This window comes from Neovison vison, chromosome 13, assembly GCF_020171115.1.
Source record: "Neovison vison isolate M4711 chromosome 13, ASM_NN_V1, whole genome shotgun sequence".
In the NCBI taxonomy this organism is placed as follows: Eukaryota; Metazoa; Chordata; class Mammalia; order Carnivora; family Mustelidae; genus Neogale; species Neogale vison.
Genome location: NC_058103.1, coordinates 10,971,867 through 10,992,790, shown reverse-complemented (window position 1 = coordinate 10,992,790; position 20,924 = coordinate 10,971,867). Strand labels below are relative to the sequence as shown.

Below are 20,924 nucleotides of genomic sequence, written 5' to 3'. Positions count from 1 at the left end.
TTATCCATTGAATTATGTGTTCTCGGTGCTTCTGTAAACTTGTTACACACACAAAAATGCCCTTTAAATTTTTTCTTTTTCATTTGAATTTTATTTCTTAAGGACAGTTCATTATGCATTTTCAAATAGTGGTTTTCATTTCCAACCTGTGAATTTCCTGGAAGCTCTTTTGACAGAGTTCTGTTCTAACTGAGTTTTTACACTAGCTTACCTTCTTCTCTTTTGTTCTGTTTAGGAGCGGGATAAATTCTACTTGTCTCGTAGTGTTGTTCTGGAACTCCTGCAGGCCCTGAAGCTCAAATCCCCTTTACCAGATACAAACCTCCTCCTGCTTGTCCAGGTGGGTTTCTGTGTTTTTTGTAATACTTTCCATGAGATGCACCATGTTTGGAAAAATTAAGGAATGTGTGGGGCATATGCACAGATAGAATAACTCCTCCCAGAAATGAGAACTAATCTATCTTATATGAGCCATGACCTAAGTAATATTATGCACTTGGCACTCCCGCTGGGTAAAAAAGACAAAAAGGGCACATTTATTTTGTTCCTATGGTGGAACTAGTACTGTGAGGGACCAAAGAAGATGGGAACACTAATTTCCACCCTCAAGAAATTAACAGCTGGGTAGGTTGCAGGGCAGCTTGTGAACAGCTACCGCACCTGGCAGGGGACTAATGAAGCCACAAGCGAGGGACCAGGCTGAGATCTGGTTGCAGAGTCACGTGCATATGGGTGGGTCGCCACATCTCTGTGAAGCAGAATTGAAGGAGGGGGTGGGTCTGACCACACAGTCAAGTGACAGGACATATAGAATCCAGCTGGGGTGGCAGGTGGAGGTAAAAAGCACCAGCACCCTGGGAGCCCTGAGGCAGAAGGGCTTGAATGCGTACAAGAAAGATTCTGGAGAACTTACTGAGTTGAGGCTCTTGGCTGTAGGGTTGCTAATGAGGGACTGAGGCCCTCCATCCCTGGCATCCTTAGCTCAGCATCTTAGACAAGTATGGGTTTTTTTTTTTAACACATAAGAGGCTCTCACCAGTACTGTGGGAGGAGTTATATATAAACAAAGTCCTGGGGGGTGTTAAGAGCAGGAGGCAACCCATGTCCTATGATGTGAAATCAGGGAAGACTTCATGAAAGAGGTGGCATGTGACGTAGGCCACAAAGGACTTGGTGGGTCCAGCCAAAAGTCTTTCCATGAGGTTGGGGTTCAGCACCAGGGGCTGACTGGCTTCAAGCAATGGGGGGAGGCATTAGTAGGAAGGTGAACTAAATTTAGGGATAATGGCTTGAGGATGAGGTTGAGAAAAGCAGGCTGGCTACATTAGAGAAGTTGGCAGGGGATCAGGTAGACTGGGACCCCACCTCACACACCTAGGCTAGACTTAAAGACGTGGACTTCTGCTACACCTGGGACCGGGTATCATTCAGGCTGCCTTTGTGCAAAGTGCTCAAGAAACGAGTCACAGCTGTTTTATTTCTTCCCAATGAGCATGAAGAGCAGTGTCAGAGTCTGGAACTACAAGGTTGAGGTTAAATGACTAGGGGACAATGGGGTCTTGATATCAAAGACCTAGACAAGTGTCCCTGAATCTTAGGTACCTGGGTGCCAGTGGGAGAGATGAGGGAGAAGGAAATACCATAAGCACCTGTCGTGTGCCCGGCAGGGTGCTGGGTGCTTTAATGCTTCCCTCACTTAATCCTTACAACAGTGGGAGATATTAGTTCTGCGTCACAGCTGAGAGACTGGGCTCAGTGGGGTTCAGCTGGCACACACAGACCACAAGACCACACAGCTGGCATCAGTGGTGACCACAAGAGCCAGGGTCTACTCAGTGTGGAACACAGCCCCGTCAGGCTCCTGGCCTCACTTGCCCCTCTCACCTTAACAGCTCCTAGCCATTTGCACTGCCTTTCCCTCTCTCTGGCCTCAGGCTGACTAAAGGAGTTTTTCTCAAACTCTGCTTCTTATCAGATCACTCCCTGCACCGAAAACCTGCACTGACTTGAGCCATGAGGTCTTCCTTCATCTGGCCCCATTGACCATTGACGAATAGCCACATTGACTGTTCAGTGGTATCTTCCATTACAAGTATTTACCAACCACCTGTCTCAGGCTAGGTTCTGGAGATATGGCAGTGTGATAGACATAAACCCTAGGCTAACCGCTCTACTGGAAATGTGCGCAATATGTAAAGTACTAAAGAGGAGGGAGTGGCTGGCTCGGGCTGGGAGACAGAGAAAGGCTCAGTAAAGCCAATCGGAGCCCTGACTTGGCCCAGGCACTGGGGAAATGAATAAGCCATGACCCCTTCCTCCTGGGAGTTTACTATCTAGTGGGTGAAGCTGACATGTAGGCAGACATTTCCAACACAGGGTGACAGGTATGGTAGCAGAGGTGCGCACTGAATGAGAAGCGGTGTGGAAGAGGGACCGCGTGGGCCTTGAGGTATGTGCAGAAGCTCAGGAGTTTCCCTGGGAGATGAGGAGGAACAACAGCTCTCACTTAGCAATTTAATATCCACCACTGGTTTCCCTCCTCCCCTACCATAGACTCTTAATCCTTAGAACCAGAATGGAATGTTTCTCAAAGGCATGAGATTTAGTGAGAAGTTGGTGTGCTCTCAGTAAGCCATGGTCTGGTTTTCTGGGGTGCCTTGAAGCCCTCTGAGAGCAGTGATCACTGGCCAATGCCACCAATGAATGTCGGGCACACTGTAGTCAAAAGAAAATAGCTCACATTGTACCAGGACGCTAGACAACCCAAGAGGAAGACAGAAGACAAGTCACAGCCAGGAAGTACCCAAATTCCTAAGGAGGGGATGACTTGGACTCTCTTCTGGTGGATTGCCAGCCCCATTGGCCAGCCCCTCCTATTTCTGCTGAAGCAGCTTCACTGCTTTTGAGTAAAAGCAACTTGGACACAAACCGACCATAAGGAATGAATGGGATCCATGCTAGCTTGCAGAAGAGGGCAGGTGTACTGGGCTTAGGGGAAAGGCCCATGAGGATTTAAGCTATCAAGTTGACAGTAAATGAGAGTCACTGGCTTCTGATGGTGTTCTGGATGGGGACCTGCCACCTCCAAACAGCCTAGGTCTCCAGGCCCAAAAGGTGCTTTCCTGCTTCGGTCAGAGAACATTCCCTTCGTTGCCCTCAGTCTTGAGCAGAGATGATTCGTGTGACTGATCTTCTTGGGGTCTAGCACCCCATGCCATGACTGCTGCTGGGGGCTGGTTTTCTGTGAAGTATGTTAGTCAACCATAATAAGCACTTGTCACAAGACAGCAAAAGAACACTGACAGTTTAAATTGCCCGGTGCTTAAGGAAACCATGAAAACAGTGATTATTGCATCACCACTAGGTGAATAAATAACAAAAACAAATTAGCTTTAGGAATAAAGAAGCCCCAAAGAGTAAGTCATTCCGAACGTGTTTTTGGATTTTCATATACTGTTTCAAATAAATAGCATCTTCATCTTTTTAGAACAAGGGTGTATTTGTCATGGAATCATTAAATGTTAAGAATCAAGTTGTAAAATTATGTTGGAGAAGGTACTTCAGAGACACTTTGGGGTCATGTCCATGAAAAATGACTTAGAATAATATTTCAATCTTCCTGATGAAAAAATTTTAAACAGTATACTATTTTGAAGTAATATATCTTTGTTCTGTGTACTCTTAGAATAAGCCATTTTTATTACTGAGAGGAAAAAAAAGTTAAGCATGCTTAAAAAAAACAGAGATAGTTTCCTTATCTGCCCAGTGGTTCCTCCTAAACCATGGAGGGAGGGCCTCCATGGGGCTCCTCATGGGCTGAGGGAAAAGCATCTACCATCTCTCTCCATGAATAGGACATCTTTGTGATGTTTTCCCAGTTCTTTTTTTCTCTTGTCCTTGGCTACAGGCTTCCTGCAGGTCTCTCTGAAAGGCGGCAGAGGTGATAGCCTGTTGTCTGGTAGCTTCTCTTAGACCAGAGAATCTAGTCTGAGTCCAAGAGACACCTTCCTCCTTACTGATGGAGGGTCAGTTCCTGGCACCTGGAGGACCAGGCTCACAGTACGGACAGATAATCTGTCTGGGGATGACAGTGACTTCCACAGATATCAGCGACCATCACCCGATGGCAGTGGGGAAGCTTTGTTTAATTGAAAATGTAACTTGGAAACAGAAAGGAAAGCATTCATTGGGAGGAGAGACCACCAGTGATCCACCCTGAATGACCCTGGCTCCTTTAGTGACAAGAGAGTCAGTGACTCAGACTTTGGATTTTCCCTTCATTCTTTCCTCCCACAGGGATCACTAGGGTGTCTCCGTTACTACTTTTCTAATCATGGACTGGGTAAATGAGTTCACAAACATGGAGCCATTTACATTCTTCTCATAGATAGATGGTATCTTTGTTGTTTACCACATACTCTGCCCTAAAAGAACAACGGAACATTTCCCCAAGGGATGTGGGGCCACCCAAGTTTTAAATATTTCAAGGTAAGATAGGTACCAATTCGTTTTTTAATTCTTAAGAATTCCTTCTGGAGACCCATTATCGTAGGAAACCTCCCACTGTTCACTGTGGGCATCTAGCCACGGCCGCTAGTACTTGTTCTGACTTGTGTTTCAAGTCAGGAGTCCTCAGATGTGCAAGTGGATTCGTTACTTTTTCAAAAAAAGAGGCTTGGGGATAGGAAAGAATTTGCCAAATTGAAAAAGTTAGTGTGTTCTTCAGAATCTAGATTGTCGACCAGCAGGACGTCGTCCTTCAGCACGTTGGACAGATGCCCTACCTTGTTTTCATTCAGACCTGTGGACATTTTTTTTCGTATATGTGCTGCAGAAGCGAGCACATAGACCTGTGGACATTTTTGCTTTCACCTGCAACCTCTTCTCTTTGGCTGGTCTGCTGTAGATAGCTTGTGTGTAATAGGTTATTATAAGTATTCTCTCACTGGATTAAAGCGGAGTCTTCATAACAGAGTGGTAGGTAACTCATTAAAAGCCTCCGTAAAGGCTCTATAAGCCCAAATCAAAAAGCATTTCCTCAGCTCCCATTATGTGTCAAGAGTAGACATTCTGCTAATTGCATGTGGCTCTCCCACTGTGTGGGTTATACCTGCATAGACTCCTGTGAGAAACCGTGTGGGTGAAACATTTGCTTTTAAAGATAGGTTAGTGGTGGGTTGGAGGACAAAGACTTGGGAGAGGGACAGCTGTTGTATTTAAGTCACAGATACTATTGAAGTGGGGTTATTATTATTAGTTGAGTTCCTAATAATCTGATCACTCTCTCGGTGAGAGGTGGAGATATTATTTTGAGTCTCATTTTGATGATGAATTTAGCAGTGACACATAATGGATGTCGTGTTTCTTTTGTATTCTTTTGTGTTCGTGCGGGAGTGCACGGTTCATTAGGCATCTTTCCGTCACAAAGTATGGAATTCTTCCTTCTGTAGCAAACATCCTTTCCCTCTCTGGTTTTAGTTATATCTTTATATCGTGAGCAATTCTGGACAATCATAATGGGGCTTTGGAAGTCATGGTTAGCAGCTGTATAAAAAGACAGAAGCGTTGATTAAGGTTTTAGTTGCATATATTATGTGAAAATTACCCTGGATTTATTTATTTTTATTTTTTAAAAAATGTTTTTAAAATTTTAAGTAAACTCTACACCACGCATAGGGTGTCAGGTCACAACCCCGAGATCAAGAGTTCCATGCTCTGCCACCTGAGCCAGTCAGGTACCCCCCAAATTACACTGGATTGAAATGCATTGATAAAAAATAAATGGTGGATGTTTTTAGAGGCTTGTCCACTTTTATGCTCATTGATACACAAGGCTCTCTGTGGTCCTCCCATAAACTTTAGGGTGATTTTCGATTAATTCTGACTTGTAAGAGTTACCACAAGACAGACATTTTAATCTGGCCTCCCATCGTTGACGTGATATGACTGACAACCTACTTCTCTGATGCTCCTTGTTCTGCTTTGCTGAGTATGGGAGGCGAGAAGGGCTTTTTGTGAACGGAGATAGAGACATTGAAGTGTTGCTTCTCCAGGGATCTTCTGTAGCTCTCAAGAGCACGGCCAGGCCATAGAAGCACAGATTAGGGGGCCTTCAGTTTGAAACCCCTGCAGAACTTCTCTGTCTGAGTGTCCCCTCCCTCACACTTCTATGCCCTTCTGTCCTCCCCTTGGCTCTTGGCTCTCATGTAAAAAAATTAGTTAAAATGTTGGTATCCTGATGGAGGTTTTGAAACTTAGTTCTAAGTAGTTTGTCTTAGATTGCAGACTCAGATATCTTTTGAAGACACATTTTATGGAGAACAGGCAGTATCTGCCAGAGGTTGGGACTGTTTCTTCTTTTGACCATGTACTTCCATCTGATATATTACTTTTTTACCGATAGGTTCTGGCCAAAGTTCTAGGCTTTCCTTTTTTAAAAAAATCCTGATTTATTTCCTTTTTCTTATATTAGGGATGAGTCCTAGTGGTAAGCTATGGAAAATTTTAGGTGTTCCCTGGATGTTGCTAGCTGGTACTTTCTTTGCCAGAGTGAAAGTTAATGGCCAAATAGATTCTTTAGCTTTCTGTAACTGTCTTTGAGGCAAATGGAGATGAATGTGGCGTAGAGATATGTATCTACTCCTGGCACATGGCTGTCCGTGACAGCTCTGCTCCCTCTCCTCTGGCCCCCAGCTCAGTTCTGTGATGAAATACTCCTCCTGGAGGACCGCGCTTGAAGGCCAGCTCTTGAACAAGGCCTTGAACAAGAAGTCTCAGGGAGCCCTTGGAAGGTCTTTGGCCGAAATCCCTGTGTTGTTAGCCAAAACCTATTAATGCTCTGATTCTGAGCCCTGAAGAGCCTGACAGTATGCTGGTTTCTGTTTTCTGTAAGGCCTTCTTGTGTTTTTCTCTATGACCCAAACCTTTATTACTTCTCCCCGGTTTGCCAGGGACATAACCTGCTTCGCAGGACCCATCATTTTGACCTACCTAACTTTCCTTCCCGTGTGAGAGTGGAATAAGAGGGAAGGGCTGTCAGTGTCCAAGCTTCTTCCAGAGCCACTGAAGCCAAAGTTGTTGGGCCACTGGCCAGAGGCCACTGGGAAGGGAAATTAAACAGGACCTTATTGCACATAGCAACTCGGCAGACTTAATGTTTAACTTTTTTCCTGAAACCATTAATACCCAGTTGGGTGTTATATTAAGTGGGAAACACCTACAAACATCTGTAATGAAGCAAATGGAATCAAAACCTGGCAAATCCATCCCCATCAAGATCTTGTCATAATCGATTCATTGATTCACTTCACACAATTTTGCTGAGCCCCGTGATGTCAGGCCGAAAGCTAGTGCTGGAGGGCAAGTGCAGGGAGCCCATAGGACTCTTGGAAAGCCCGTAGGAGGATGCAGTATAGACTCGTAGGTCCCTGCAGTCTAGTGTCATAACCGTTGCAGTGGGAGTGGGTGACAGTTCTGTGAGGCAAGGACGGGGTGGGGGTCATTCTCAGCACAGAGGAGAGGTGTGGGTGAAGTGAGAGAGCCCAGCGACTGGGGGCCTCGGATGGGAAGACACAGAATGCTCACAGTGAAGTGGATTGTTTTTCTGTCTTCATTTTAAATGTGTAATGTAATGATGAAGTCTGGAAAAGTCTATGTGAATTCAGGAACTGTCAAGAAGTACTAAAGAATAAATAGAATAACTAACTTCGGAATAAATCTGGCCGTGTTGACATCTTTCCTTTCTCCCTCAATTGAATGCACCATTCCAGGGCCACTTAGCTGTCCGGGTAAAGTACGAATCTGTGTTCTTCCCGGTCCTACGAGTCTGAACTTCTGATAGGAACAAACCGTCATGGCTAGCAAGCCCCATATATCCAGAGCAGATTGTCAGGAGAGTAAACACTAATGAATTTAAGCCGAGTTAATAAAACTATAAGTAACCGATTACTGTCCGAGTGCTCTTAAAAGTAATTATGCTTTCAATTTCTTATTAGTTTATTTGTGCGGATGCTGGGACCAAACTAGCTGAGTCAACAATCCTGAGCAAGCAAATGATCGCCTCTGTACCTGGAGTAAGTCCTGACTGAATTCATGGTCTGCATTTTCTGTCTCGTCTCACGTGCCCATTTAGTAAAGAGGTATTTTTGGACCTGTGTCCTGATTCACTCTTGCTGGAATAAACACTATAAAATGAAGAACATATTAGCATTTTTTTTAAAAAGAGCCTAGTGAAAATTTAAATTAATCCCAGCCCCTGGAAACTTTTAATTCCAGGAGACATGAGTAAAACTGAAGCAGCCAATGAAGGGGAGGAAAGAAATTACCAGACGTACAAAATGCATTTGATTACAGTTCAATTTTTCCCAGAATCTGTTTTCTTAGACTAGCTCCTGTGAACCAATTCAGTTGAAATACTGCTAGAAGGAAATAAACGTTGTGATACTTTGTTTTCTTTTGTAATTTTTCCTCTGAAAATTAAAAAAAATTGCATTATTATCAACTAGTGAGCTATTTGGTAAAAGGACTTTAAGAGTCTCACTGACGGGGCTGAAGATGAGAAACCACAGTAACACTGAGAGCGAGTTGACTGCAGCAAAACCGTGAAACTTTTGCGATATTGTTCATTGAAGAAAATTATTTAAATTTTCAGTAGAGAAAATTTTAAAGAAAAAAGATCACCTATAATCCCTCTGCCTCACAATTAGAACACTGTTGTTTTAGAAAATTTCTTTCATATTTCGATCTATTCAATATGCTAATTTGCTTATTTCTATATTGTTGGAAATGTATTTATTTTCCACTTTAATTGCTTATATATATATGTGAATATATATTCCTACAAAGGCCATCCTCATGTTTCTTTTGAATTATATCCTTGGCATAAATTCCTGAGAAAATAGGAATGTCTTAATGGTATGTAGTCTCATATTGTTTTCTAAAAACATTTAATTAATTTACATGTATAAGTATACCAGTTTTTCCCACAATGCTAAGCATAATTTTTAAAATTTTGGCTATTTAACTTTTTTTTTTGATACAGAGAAATTTTATGACAGAGGAAAAGTAACAATCACTCAGCCCAGAGATGGTTTTATAGCCAACAGATTAATGCATTTTCTTTCACTTTTCCTAAGCATATTTTTAAACCTAGTGAAATTATGATCTAGACGGGGCTTTGGCTTTGAACGTCCTGAGCATTAGCCCCAGAGTTTGGTGGCTGTAGTCATTACCTCATGTGAACGCACCACAGAAGAGTGCTTAAGTGCATGTGGGTTAGACGCACACCGGAATCTGAGGTCTGCCCTTCACTGGCTGTGTGATCAGGAAAGCTAGTTAACCTATGGTTCTTTGATTTACATTATCTATAGAATGGGATATAATAGGGCCCAATATCTAGTTTGGGGATTGAGTGAGATAATGCATGGAAAACTTAGCCTGAGGCCAGACCTTCAGTAGTGTTAAGTAAATATTACCTATTGTACGTATTAACAAACATTAATTATTTTTGGATATTTTCAGTATTCTGTAATGGTAACAACTATGTGAGAAACATCTTTGTGCTTAAATCTTTGTCCATATTTGAGACTACTTCTTTACAGTAGATTTTTGAGAGTAGAATTACTGAACTGTTGTTTTTTAAAGGAGTTTTTTTTTTTTAAAGATTTTATTTATTTATTTGACAGAGAGAAATCACAAGGAGGCAGAGAGGCAGGCAGAGAGAGAGAGAGGGAAGCAGGCTCCCTGCTGAGCAGAGAGCCCGATGCGGGACTCGATCCCAGGACTCCGAGATCATGACCTGAGCCGAAGGCAGCGGCTTAACCCACTGAGCCACCCAGGCGCCCATTAAGAGTAGTTAGGGTGGGGGCGCCTGTATGGCTCAGTGGGTTAAGCCGCTGCCTTCGGCTCAGGTCATGATCCCAGCCTCCTGGGATTGAGTCCCACATTGGGCTCCCTGCTCAGCGGGGAGCCTGCTTCTCCCTCTGCCTCTGCCTGCCTCTCTATCTGCCTGTGCTCACTCTCTCTGTCAAATACATAAATAAAATCTTTAAAAAAAAAAAAGAGTAGTTAGGGTGATGGAAGATGCCGTGAGATGAATTCTCAGCCACCTAACACACAGAACATTGATCATTTGCTCCTATCAAGCTTACATGGGTGTCCTAATTAGTAGGAGGAGGAGGACTTTCTCATGAAAGTTCAGGGATCAGGTTCCTTCTGTGCTGTGCAGAGAAGGGGTGGCGGTTGAGAAAGAGAAGAGACTATGGTACATGCAAGGTTTTCACAGGCCAGGTCTGAATGATGTATATTTCTTCTACTCACCCTCCCTCGGCTAGAACTGTCTTATGGCCACTCCTGAGTGCAAGGGCTAGTGGGAAATTTGGTCTAGTTGCACACGAGGGAAGAAAAGAAGCAGTTCTGTGAGGACTGAGCCAGTTTCTGCTGCCTACTCACTAGTTTCCTTATCGTTTAATTCTTTAAAACTCAGTATTTACTACCTACGTGATAGCTTAAAAAATAATATCCCTAATAAATAAAAACTGTGTTGAAATCAACAAGTAAAAGAAAGACATTCCAATAACAACAGAAAAGCAAGAAGTGTTCTAGGATCCATACATAGAACCTTTTCCAGGGTCCAATAAGCCTTTCAAAATATGCCTTTTTACCCTCATTAACAATCGGTGAATTAGAAATTAATACAGAGTCTCAAAACATTTAAAAACATAAAAATTGAAATCAGCTAACAAATCATCAGGTCTTTCTTAATGATTAAACTTATTGATGAGATGAAACGAGCATGCTTAAAGTTGCTGGTGGTAGCGAAAAATGGTACAACCTTGTTGAAGAACAGTTTGACAATTTACTTCTAGTACTGGGTTGGAGAAAATAAATGAATATGCACATAAGGAATATATTTATTAAAATAACCTTTAAAATAGTAAAAATATGGAAACAAAAGTAAGAGCTAACGTGAGCATATCGGTTTTTTAAAACTTTATCTTGAGTATCGTTGACACAAGATGTTACGTCAGTTTCTGGTGGAGAACGTGATGATTTCCCAAGTTTATATGTTACGCTGTGCTCACAGCTAGTGTAGTTACTGTCTGTCCCCACACAAGGCTATTACAGTATCACTGACTATATGCCCTAGGCTGTGCCTTTCATTTCTGTGACTTATTCATTTCATTACTGGAAAGCTACATCTTGACTCCTCTTCACTCATTTTGCCCACTCCTGCCCCCTGCCTCAGGCTGTACATCTGTGTGGTTCTCTGTGTTCATAGGTCTGATTCTGCTTTTGTTTGTTTGTTTACTCCCTGTTTTTTTTTTTTTATGAATGGAATCATATGGTATTTGTCTTTCTCAGTCTGCTGTATTTCACTTACCATATTACCTCTAGGTCTGTCCATGTTGTCTCAAATGGCACAATCTCTTCCTTTTTATGGCTGAGTAATATTCCATTGTAAATACATATACACATCACATCTTCCTTATCCATTCCGATCCATTGGTGAATGTTTAAATTATTTTCATATATTGGCTACTATAAATAATGCTGCTGTAAACATAGGGCCGCATGTATCTCTTAGTGTTTTTGTTTTCTTTGGGTAAATAGCCAATGTTTCTATATTTAATTTTTTGAGGACCCTCCATACTGTTTCACAGTAGCTGTATCAGTTTACATTCCCACCAACATTGTACAAGGATTCCTTTTTCTCCACATCCTCACCAACACTTGTTATTTCTTTCTCTTTTTTGTTGTTTCATTTTTGTTTTTTTTTAATTTTAGCCATTCTGACATGTGTAAGGTGGTATCTTGTTGTGGTTTTGATTTGCGTTTCCCTGATGAAAAGTGATGTTGAGCATCTTTTCATGTGTCTGTTGGCTGTCTGGGTGTCTTCTTTGGAAAATGTCTATTCATATATTCTGCCCATTTTTTAATCAGAGTGTTTTGTGTGTGTGTGTGTGTGTGTTGAGTAATATTAGTGTATTGTTTAAATAACATAAGGTACCTCTACAAAAGAGATGATTGTGTGGTTACCAAATCACATTTTCAAAGAATAATTAATTGGAAAATGCTTATGATGGATTTAATTTAAAAACAAGCTAGAAAAAATAATCTCAGTCTTATAAAAATTATATATATGTGTGTATATGTTCAATGTGTTCAAAAAAAAAATTGGAAGGAAATACCAATAGTTATGGCCTCACGAGTGGAGGACAAGAATTAGGGCTGTGTGATTCTGCTCCTTTTTGTTAATGAGTATTTTCCAAGTTTTTCACATTGAACATGTGTTACTTTTATAATCTGAGAATGAGGACTTGGAAATGAGATACGAGTTTCAAAGAAAAATTGGGTACGATCCCCTTTCTTTCATGTTTTTGAGTCTAGACTGCTTTTTCAACTCCTTATCATCAGTTTCTCTATTTAAATAAACAAGGGCCTTCGGAAACAAGTAGAACTTGACTCTGCATGTTTTTCGCTTAAAAAACAAAAACAAAAACAAAAACAGCACAGCTAAGGTTATGCTTATGTTTTGCAAAGTAATTTAAAAAAATGGTGTGTGGGGGTATTGGAAATGATATGCTTTGTTTTATAAGTGTAGATGGCTAAGATGATCCTGTATTTTAAGGCTTTTGTTAGATGTAGGTGCTGTCCCTAGAGCAAAAGTAACTGGATATTAGTAAATTCTTTGCTCTCTTTTTTTGAAATTCAAAGTGAGAAGACAAATATTGAATAATGCGCCTCGTAATTATTTTCTTTGACATTTGCCTCGTTGAAATGGTATAAAATATTGCCTATGAAAGAAACAAATCCCTTTCACGAAATTAAAGAACAGAGTATATACTCCTATTTGCATGACATGTGAAAGGTCAGAGAAAATGGAATAAATCGGGGGGAAATCCTTTCTTGCGCTGAAGGATTAATATTCCAAAAGCAGGAACACAATAACCTTTTATAATTCCTTCCCTTGATTTAAATTAAAAGAAGAAAACCTTAGAACATATGAAATGCTTGGAAAACACTCTGACAGCACTGCCAATGACCTTATTTTACTGTTTGTTATCGTGTCAGAGGAACTGACAGGCGTAACATTCTAGAAGAGATAGAAGGTGATATAGTTCAGGGCTGTGCAAATTTACATGCATATGGGAAAATGAGCACCACTGGGGGAGCTAGTTAAGTCTCTAATGTTCCAGATTTTCCGAAAGAAAGCCAAGAAAGGCCTTAGCGTAGTATTCAGATGGCTTCAAAGACGGCCTGCTTTTGATCCCCATTATGCCCAGCCTAATGTGTGGGCTTACTCAGAGAGCTTTGATGGAGTGGCTTGTCTGTTCATTTGCCTTCTCTTTGCTTATAATCCTAAATTCACTGCATTGCCCTGGGCAGGTTTATGCCATTTAATAATGGGGGACACAAGTACGCTTTCTTTTCCTTGAAAACTTCCCAAACAGGCTGCTGGTGTGGGGGGAAGGAGGATCCTTTCCCTTCTCTCCCTCTCTCGTTATCCCTAGCAAGAACACGGCAAGCATACATTATCATCTATTTCATAGCACGCCTACCGTGCATAAGGCGTTAAATCACAAGTGACTCGAATATAAGAGTTTTGGACTCTTGGAGCGCACATGATGTTTGTTTCTATCCTTTTCGTTTTTTGATGGGGAAAGGTCCGAGCTTCTGTTATTACAATTTGGTGGCATGTATCTGAGCCTCCCCAGAGTGGTAAGGGGTAGTGGAGTTTCAGGGCTGATTCATGTCATAAAGACCCTGATCCTAAGGGCTTTTACATAGGATCAATCTGTGTATCCAAGCCGGTTTAAAAACAAGCACACAAAACCCGGTTCCATCGCCCCAGTGGAGAAAAAGGCGGGTTAAGCCCTGTCTCCCCTGCGCTGTCCCCATTTCTCAACACTTTACCACCAAACTTATATCATTTTTTGTCCAAGCTGTGGGCAGACAGTCACAGACTCTGAAGCGTAATGGAGTGAGTCAGAGCTCCAGAAACTGAAACAGCTCATTAGCAAGCAGCGGGAAGTCAGAACAAGAGAGTGACTGCGGTCAGGGCCACAGTGACGGCCGTGACTCGCAGGGCGCCCCCAGCGCTGTCCTTGTTTTTCAGTGCGGGACGGCCGCGATGGAGTGTGTGCGACAGTACATCAGCGAGGTGCTGGACTTCATGGCCGACATGCACACGCTCACCAAACTCAAGGTAAGAGGCTTCCGCTGGCAGCCGAGGCCCTAACAAACCCAGCCTCCTGGGGGGTCTGAAGCATGGGTTTTCAGCCTGTGCAGAGGAAAGAGAGAATGGAAATGCTGTTTTGCTGGCAGGAGTGATGTGCCCAGCTTTCATTCTGCCACTGATTCGGTTCTCACGATGCCTCTGGTTAAAGCGTGGTCCCCATTTTACAGATGTAGAGACCGAGGCCCGGGGTGGTACAGTAATTTGCTCCAGGTGGCACTGTTGCTAAGCGGTGGAGTTAGGGTTGACCCAAGGCTCTAGTGGCTCCCAGTCATTCTCCTTTCACTTCCCCGTGTAGTGTCACTTAACTCCCTTGAGCCTCCTTTCCCTCCTTTGCAAGACAAGCCTAACATCTACCTTTGCCGATGGTTACGAGGTTTGACATGGCATTGTGCATGGGAAGAGACTTTTGTGAACTGTAACACATTATGCAAACATAAACCTTTCATGGTTATCTGCATCAAAGCTCTCCTCTTCAAGGAAATAATTAAAGACAGGGGATAGAACAAAACCTGATTTGCATACGGACACAATCCCAGCAAAGTTGTCAAGGTTCTTCTTGAGTGATTCCTTTGCAGGCAGATACAAGTCAACTTCCCGGCCATGAGTCGACTCGAGCTTAAAGACCGATAGTCTCAGAGATTCAGGGAAGGCCCTGGACAGAGGGCAGAAGGGGATCCAAACACGGCCCAGGAGCAGCCAGATTGCAAGCTGGCAGTAGATTATTCCTGTATGATAAATAGTCTCTAGTCGCCCCCAGAAAGTCATCAGCTACAAACGCGGTTCCTCCTTTGCCCAACTGTGTTTCCAGACTTGGCTCAGATGATCCAACGGTTTCTTGGGATAGAGATGGATTTGCAAATGCTAGGTGGAAAGTAGAACCAGAATTTAAACTGCTGACTTCTTGGGGTATCTGAACCCAGGCATTCCTAAGCAGGCTCCCCTAGCTGGACCTCACACTGGTAACTGACTGCTGAGTCTGGTTGTACACACTCAGATGACTTTGATATCGAGTATAAAGAAGAGAAAACATTGTTCCCTAAACATGTTAGCTAGTTGTATAGCCACTTCCAAAATACAGAGAAAAACACTGAGAGGGATCCATGATGATCAAAAGGCTGGGGACTAGAGACATAATTCAACCCTCTGATTTGACATAGATTAGGAGGCAGATCAGAAAGGCCAAGGAGCTTGACTAAGGCCATGTGACTAATTAGGGCAGAACTGGGCCTGGGACCCACGTCTCAATTTCCAGTTCAATCATCTTTCCACTAAGCCACACTGAGAAAAGGACTTTTTCTACATTAACTCAACAAATACGTATGGAGCACCTGTCATGGGCCTGGCATTGTCTAGACATGTAGGGTTGCGACTGTGAGCAAAAAGACATAGTAGCTATGCTCGTTTAATTTCTAGTCTGATATGGGGGCCAATTTTAATGAAAATTTCATATAAGATAAAGGAGAAGTGTGACTTTCACAACTGCTATGCAGGAGGACAAAATAGTGGTATAGAAACTTCTCATAGGATGATATGACCTAGCCAGGGAAGTCGAGGAAGGCTTCCTGGAGGAAGTGACACTTGAGCTAAAATCTGAATGACGAACAGCAGTTAATTAGGTGAAGAGAGGCAGGAACAGTGTTTTGGGTAGAGAGACCAGCATGAGCAAAGGCCAGGAATGGGAGGGAGCCAATGTAGCTGGGATGAAGGGATAAGACAGGGGTAAGCTAGATTATCCCAGGCATTTTGGTCCATGCTAAGGAATTCCCCACCCCCCATTGTTCCTAAGAAAATGGGAAGCCACTGAAGAAGTTTAAATGGGTCGTATGCTTGGGAGCAGTGGCTCAGAGGGCGAGGGAATGACAACCCGGTCTTTTAAACAAGTGGCCTGGAAGATTTCCAGGTGCTCTGCCAAAGTCATGAAATACCATTTGTTTTTGCAGAGCCACATGAAGACATGTTCTCAGCCTCTGCATGAAGATACCTTTGGTGGACATCTCAAAGTTGGGCTGGCTCAGATTGCAGCCATGGAAATCTCACGGGGAAACCACAGAGATAACAAAGCTGTGATTCGCTATCTGCCTTGGCTCTATCATCCCCCTTCTGCCATGCAGCAAGGGTAAGGCCCTTATCAGTTCAGCCTCGAGGGCTAAAGGACCGCATCCAAGATTTATGGGAGTGGGAAGTGATTGGTTGGGAAGATGGAAACCGAGCCTCCTCTCCGAACTTGCTGACCTGGCAGCATTTTTTAAGACGAGCACTGCCTGGTATGTTGCCAGTAAAAGGAACTTGCCCTCAAACAAGAACCTCAGCCATATCCTGATGGATGGTGAAAATTTGGAGCTTAGAGGTGTGGTTTCACCTCGTAATTTTGACTAGTTACATAAATGCATAGGTATTAATGGACCACTTCCACAGCTCCTGCCTTCAAGGAGCGTGTTGGATTGCCACTAGAACGAAATCCATAGCGGAGAGGGGATGGAGCGCAAGGAGGCACAGAAGGGGGAGGGGCGCCGTGGGCTGGTCTGAGGCTGTCCTTTTGCACAGTCAGCTTCCTGGCTGGAGGAAAGGCTGGCCTTCGGGGTGAGGAGGGCAGGAGGGCAATGGGAGGAAATGACAGGAGGGCAGGAGAGATGGGTGGGTGTGTGTTAGGTGTTCACCTCGATGCCTTCCCCTCTCGTGGGGATGTCCAACCTTCCAATGAGAAGAAAGAGTTCAGAAGAAGAAGTGAGTTGGAAAGGCAGCCAAGTTGGCAGAAGAATGGTTTTTAATCTCGTCTCCCCGATGCTGCTCTTTCCTCAGGCAGCTAAGGTCTGGGATTAGGGCTGGAAACCAGAAAAACAGACCCATCGTTTTGTTGGCCCTCTGTCCCCCTGGTGTTTTATTGTACGTAATTGCCTATAAAACCACATTTGTAATGCCCTCCATCAATAAGCAGTTGGTGAGGGCCCAGCAAAACAGAAGCCATAAAATCGCGTTTAACACTTCCATCTACCTGCTAGGCCAAAAGAATTCATCGAGTGTGTCTCCCGCATCCGTCTGCTGTCCTGGCTGCTCCTGGGCTCCCTCACTCACAACGCAGTGTGTCCAAATGCCTCTTCTCCGTGCCTGCCCATACCCCTCGACGCGGGCTCTCATATCGCAGACCATCTCATTGTTATCCTGATTGGGTTTCCAGAGCAATCAAAGGTAAGTGATTTCTGCAAGCTTAAGACCATAGGCATCCAGAGGGCTAATGGAAACCCTTATCAGCCAATTATGTTTCTTCTGAGAAGAGAATGCATCTTATCACTGGCCCTCCTGTGGATGTTAGGAAAGCAGCTTTCTGCTAATGCCTTATTTAGAGTGGCTTACATTCCTGCACTATCTTTGCTTCCACCTTAAATTGTTTTTCGGTTTCCTTTTATGAAGATAAATTATGGAGGCAAGCAAGAGTTAGCTTCCTAGGCATTTCTGTCTCAAAGTAATGAAGATAAATAAGAGACGAGCTACATAATAAAAATCCTATGATCAAGTTTTTGGAACTGAGTGTGATTTGGAGACAAAGTCATGCTCTCATTTTTCATGCAGTATCTTTTCAACTCATGTCTCTAGAGGTAGATTATAAAGATTCAGAATGAAAAGAAGAAGGCCCAGTTGGGAACTCACTAAAGTGCACGCCGGAATCACCTACACGGGGGAACTTGGTAAAATGTAGAGACAGATGATGTGCTTAAGGGAATAAAGTGAGCCGGAGGCAGGCATCCTTCGGGAGCCAGTGTCAGCCGACCATACCCATTGGTACTAACCAACTAAGAGAACCCAAGGGCCCTTCACAAGCTTAGGCAAGTTCTGGGAAGTCACAGTAGGTTTGGGAGCAACTGGGACGTCGGCCAGGGCAAGCCGATGGTGGGATAAAATACAGCACTGTCCAAATGGCCCGTGATGTTTACAGAAAGAATCAGACAGTCGGGTTCCTAGTATTTCAAGCCAGATCTGTGTTTGATTTCCTAACGTCAGTACTTTGTAATTTGTGACCTCAAAAAAGTGACTTAGCCTCTCGGAGCTTGTGTTTCTTGGGTGAAATAGATGAGGGGATGGTTTGAGAATTAAGGAAGTGATCTTTGATAAAGTCTTTAGCCTGGCATCTGGGACATTGTAGGCGCTCACGCGGTCAGTGCTTACCGCTGGTAGCAATACTGTCCTTGAAGCTGCCATTTCTCCTACTAGTGGTCACGTCATAGGTGAGTGCTGGCCAGTGGGATCAGAGGCACGGCCTCATTTCTCCTACTACAGCTCTTGGAGGAAGGAGAGTCCTGTTACACCCATGTTACAGATGAGGAAACGTTGAAGGTGGTGGAATGGTTCTTCTTCCCAGTCTAGTTTAGAGAGGAGAATGTCGGGGTCATTGACGGGCAAGGAGATGGGTCCACGTGTTCTGCAAACCGAGGTGCCTTCTCTTTGAAAAGATGTTCCATTCTCTCTGTGCACTCCCACTGACTGTGCAAAAAGCAGATTGTCTCTTTTTTCCCTTCTTTTTAAAGACTGTATTTATTGGACGGAAAGGGTGGGAGCACAGGCAGGGGAGTGGCAGGCAGAGGGAGAGGGAGAAGCAGGCTCCCTTGGAACAGGGAGCCTGATGCCAGGCTCAATCCCAGGACCCCAGGATCGTGACCTGAGCCAAAGGCAGGTGCTTCACTGACTGAGCCACCCAGGCGTCCCAAAGCAGATTGTCTTAAGGTGGTGGATCACAAGTTTTGAGATCACTCCTTCAGGCTTGAATCACTGGCAGTCGCCGTGCCTTGGCCCTGCTCCACAGGAGGCTGAGGCTGTGCAGCGTGAGCCCCGGGGAGCACCACAGCTCACCGAGAGGTAACGGCTTCATCTCCTCCTTTCCAGACCTCCGTGCTGCACATGTGTTCCCTCTTCCATGCATTTATCTTTGCTCAGCTCTGGACCGTGTATTGTGAGCAAAGCGCCGTAGCGACAAACGTCCAAAGTCAGAATGAATTCAGCTTCACGGCGATACTGACTGCGCTAGAGTTCTGGAGCAGGGTTACACCCAGCATCCTTCAGCTGATGGCCCATAACAAAGTGGTGAGTCCACGAATAAGTTTCCCCTCTCGGATGAAAAGGCGTGACCTGCTCCCAGTCCTCACATGCCCTGTTCTTTAAGGATCTCAGTTGTAATATTAGATCAATGGATGGGTGGATTTCTAGGTGATAAGTGGGATTTTCTGTTTGCATGATAATTTTGATGGAAACACAAAGCAAGCAAGTAAATCTAGTAAAAACAACTTTTGTTTGCTCTGCTGAATGCCAAAGAAAATTTCTGTGAAATATCTACCTTGAAGGGCTGTTTCGTGCTATAAAGTCAGAAGGTGATCACTATGATTTTTGGATTCTAAGGCAATTTGGAAAAACCCTCGCCCACTGGGTCATCCTTCTGTGGTATTTAAGAGCAGACCAACCACACACGTTCATTCTACTCGGGGCTCAAAACCTGGAAAGAGCCTCCCTGTTTTGAGTCACCCTAGGAGGACCTCAGCGCCCCCCAATCTTCAAATCCAGCTCAGTTTTAACTCCGATGGCTCGCCAAGAAAGGGGCTGCTCAGAACCTCACTGGGAAATATCTGGGGTATGGTTGGCATGAGCCTAGTTCATTGAACAAGCTTGGATTTGTCCTGTGAAGTTAAGATTGGAGGGTGGGTGGGAGGAAGGGACCAGGAAGTCCTTTGGTTTGGTTTGTCACTTTGGAGAATTCTTAGTGGCAGTTAGTATCTTGGCTATGAGGCCTTTATCAGGCGAATTCTCATCTGTGAGGGGCAGGGGATCTGAAGAACGTCATAATGATGATTCCAGTGTGCCCAGAAACCCAACAATGCACTGTCCACAAAAGGCATTCCGGAAATGACTTTTGATTCATTGATACTAGTCTGAGAAACATTTTCTCTCGGCTCTAGTCGGAAAGGGGATTATACATCTCCTTCAGTGAAGCACTTCCTTGTCTTTAGAGAAGCAGATGTTATAAAGCAATTTGTATGGAGAGAGGTATTTTAGTTCAGTTTAAAGGAAATTTATGTGACAATTTTAGGGTACACAGACAGTTCTGAGATAAACATTTCTTGGATCATGGAGTCTGAGACTGTCTAAGGAGAACTTAGAGATCAAGCATTCTGCTCTGTTACTTTACAGACAATGAAATGGGACCTTAAGTAGAGATTTGGTGTCCTTCTGTTGTCATTTTACCTCCTCTCCGAATCTCTTTGATATACAAATGTTAGAATTAAATCTGTTACAAATGAATTTTGTACCAAAAATGCTACTGAGTTTGAATTAATTTTATCCTGAAAAATTTGTTAAACTCTATGGGCCAGCCTGATAACCTCCCCCTGCCCCACCGGGATCATTCAAAATCCAGCCTCACGAATTTCTGAGGAGGGCCGTCCTCTGCATTGTGTTTTTGAACTGTCATCAATGTGGCCACCTTGTTCTGTAGAGAACAAAGCCGCACAGACAGGTGTGTAATAAGTTAAACGGTCACTTCAGGTGAAGAAACTGGGGAGAAAGGGTCGAGATGGAGAAAAGGACCCAGGGCCAAGTTCTGTCGTTGGAAGGAGGGGAGGAGAAGGCATGTATCCCCTGGTATGAATCTCATGCAGTAGAGATGAGTGAGCTCAGTCCCCAAATCCCACTGGCAGCCCTGAGT

At 43.7% G+C, this 20,924-nt stretch overlaps 1 protein-coding gene across 8 annotated transcripts in view; it reads left to right on the top strand.

Moving 5' to 3' along the window:
* The window catches only part of UNC79 (unc-79 homolog, NALCN channel complex subunit), a 240,734-nt gene that overhangs the window by 206,045 nt on the left and 13,765 nt on the right, over positions 1–20,924 (top strand). For all 8 annotated transcript variants that reach the window (XM_044230469.1, XM_044230471.1, XM_044230474.1 and 5 more), the window contains 6 exons: positions 236–340; positions 7,995–8,072; positions 14,117–14,206; positions 16,180–16,355; positions 17,239–17,425; positions 19,115–19,312. In XM_044230469.1, coding sequence (XP_044086404.1) covers positions 236–340; positions 7,995–8,072; positions 14,117–14,206; positions 16,180–16,355; positions 17,239–17,425; positions 19,115–19,312 — 834 coding nt within the window. The remainder of the gene's footprint in view (positions 1–235; positions 341–7,994; positions 8,073–14,116; positions 14,207–16,179; positions 16,356–17,238; positions 17,426–19,114; positions 19,313–20,924) is intronic.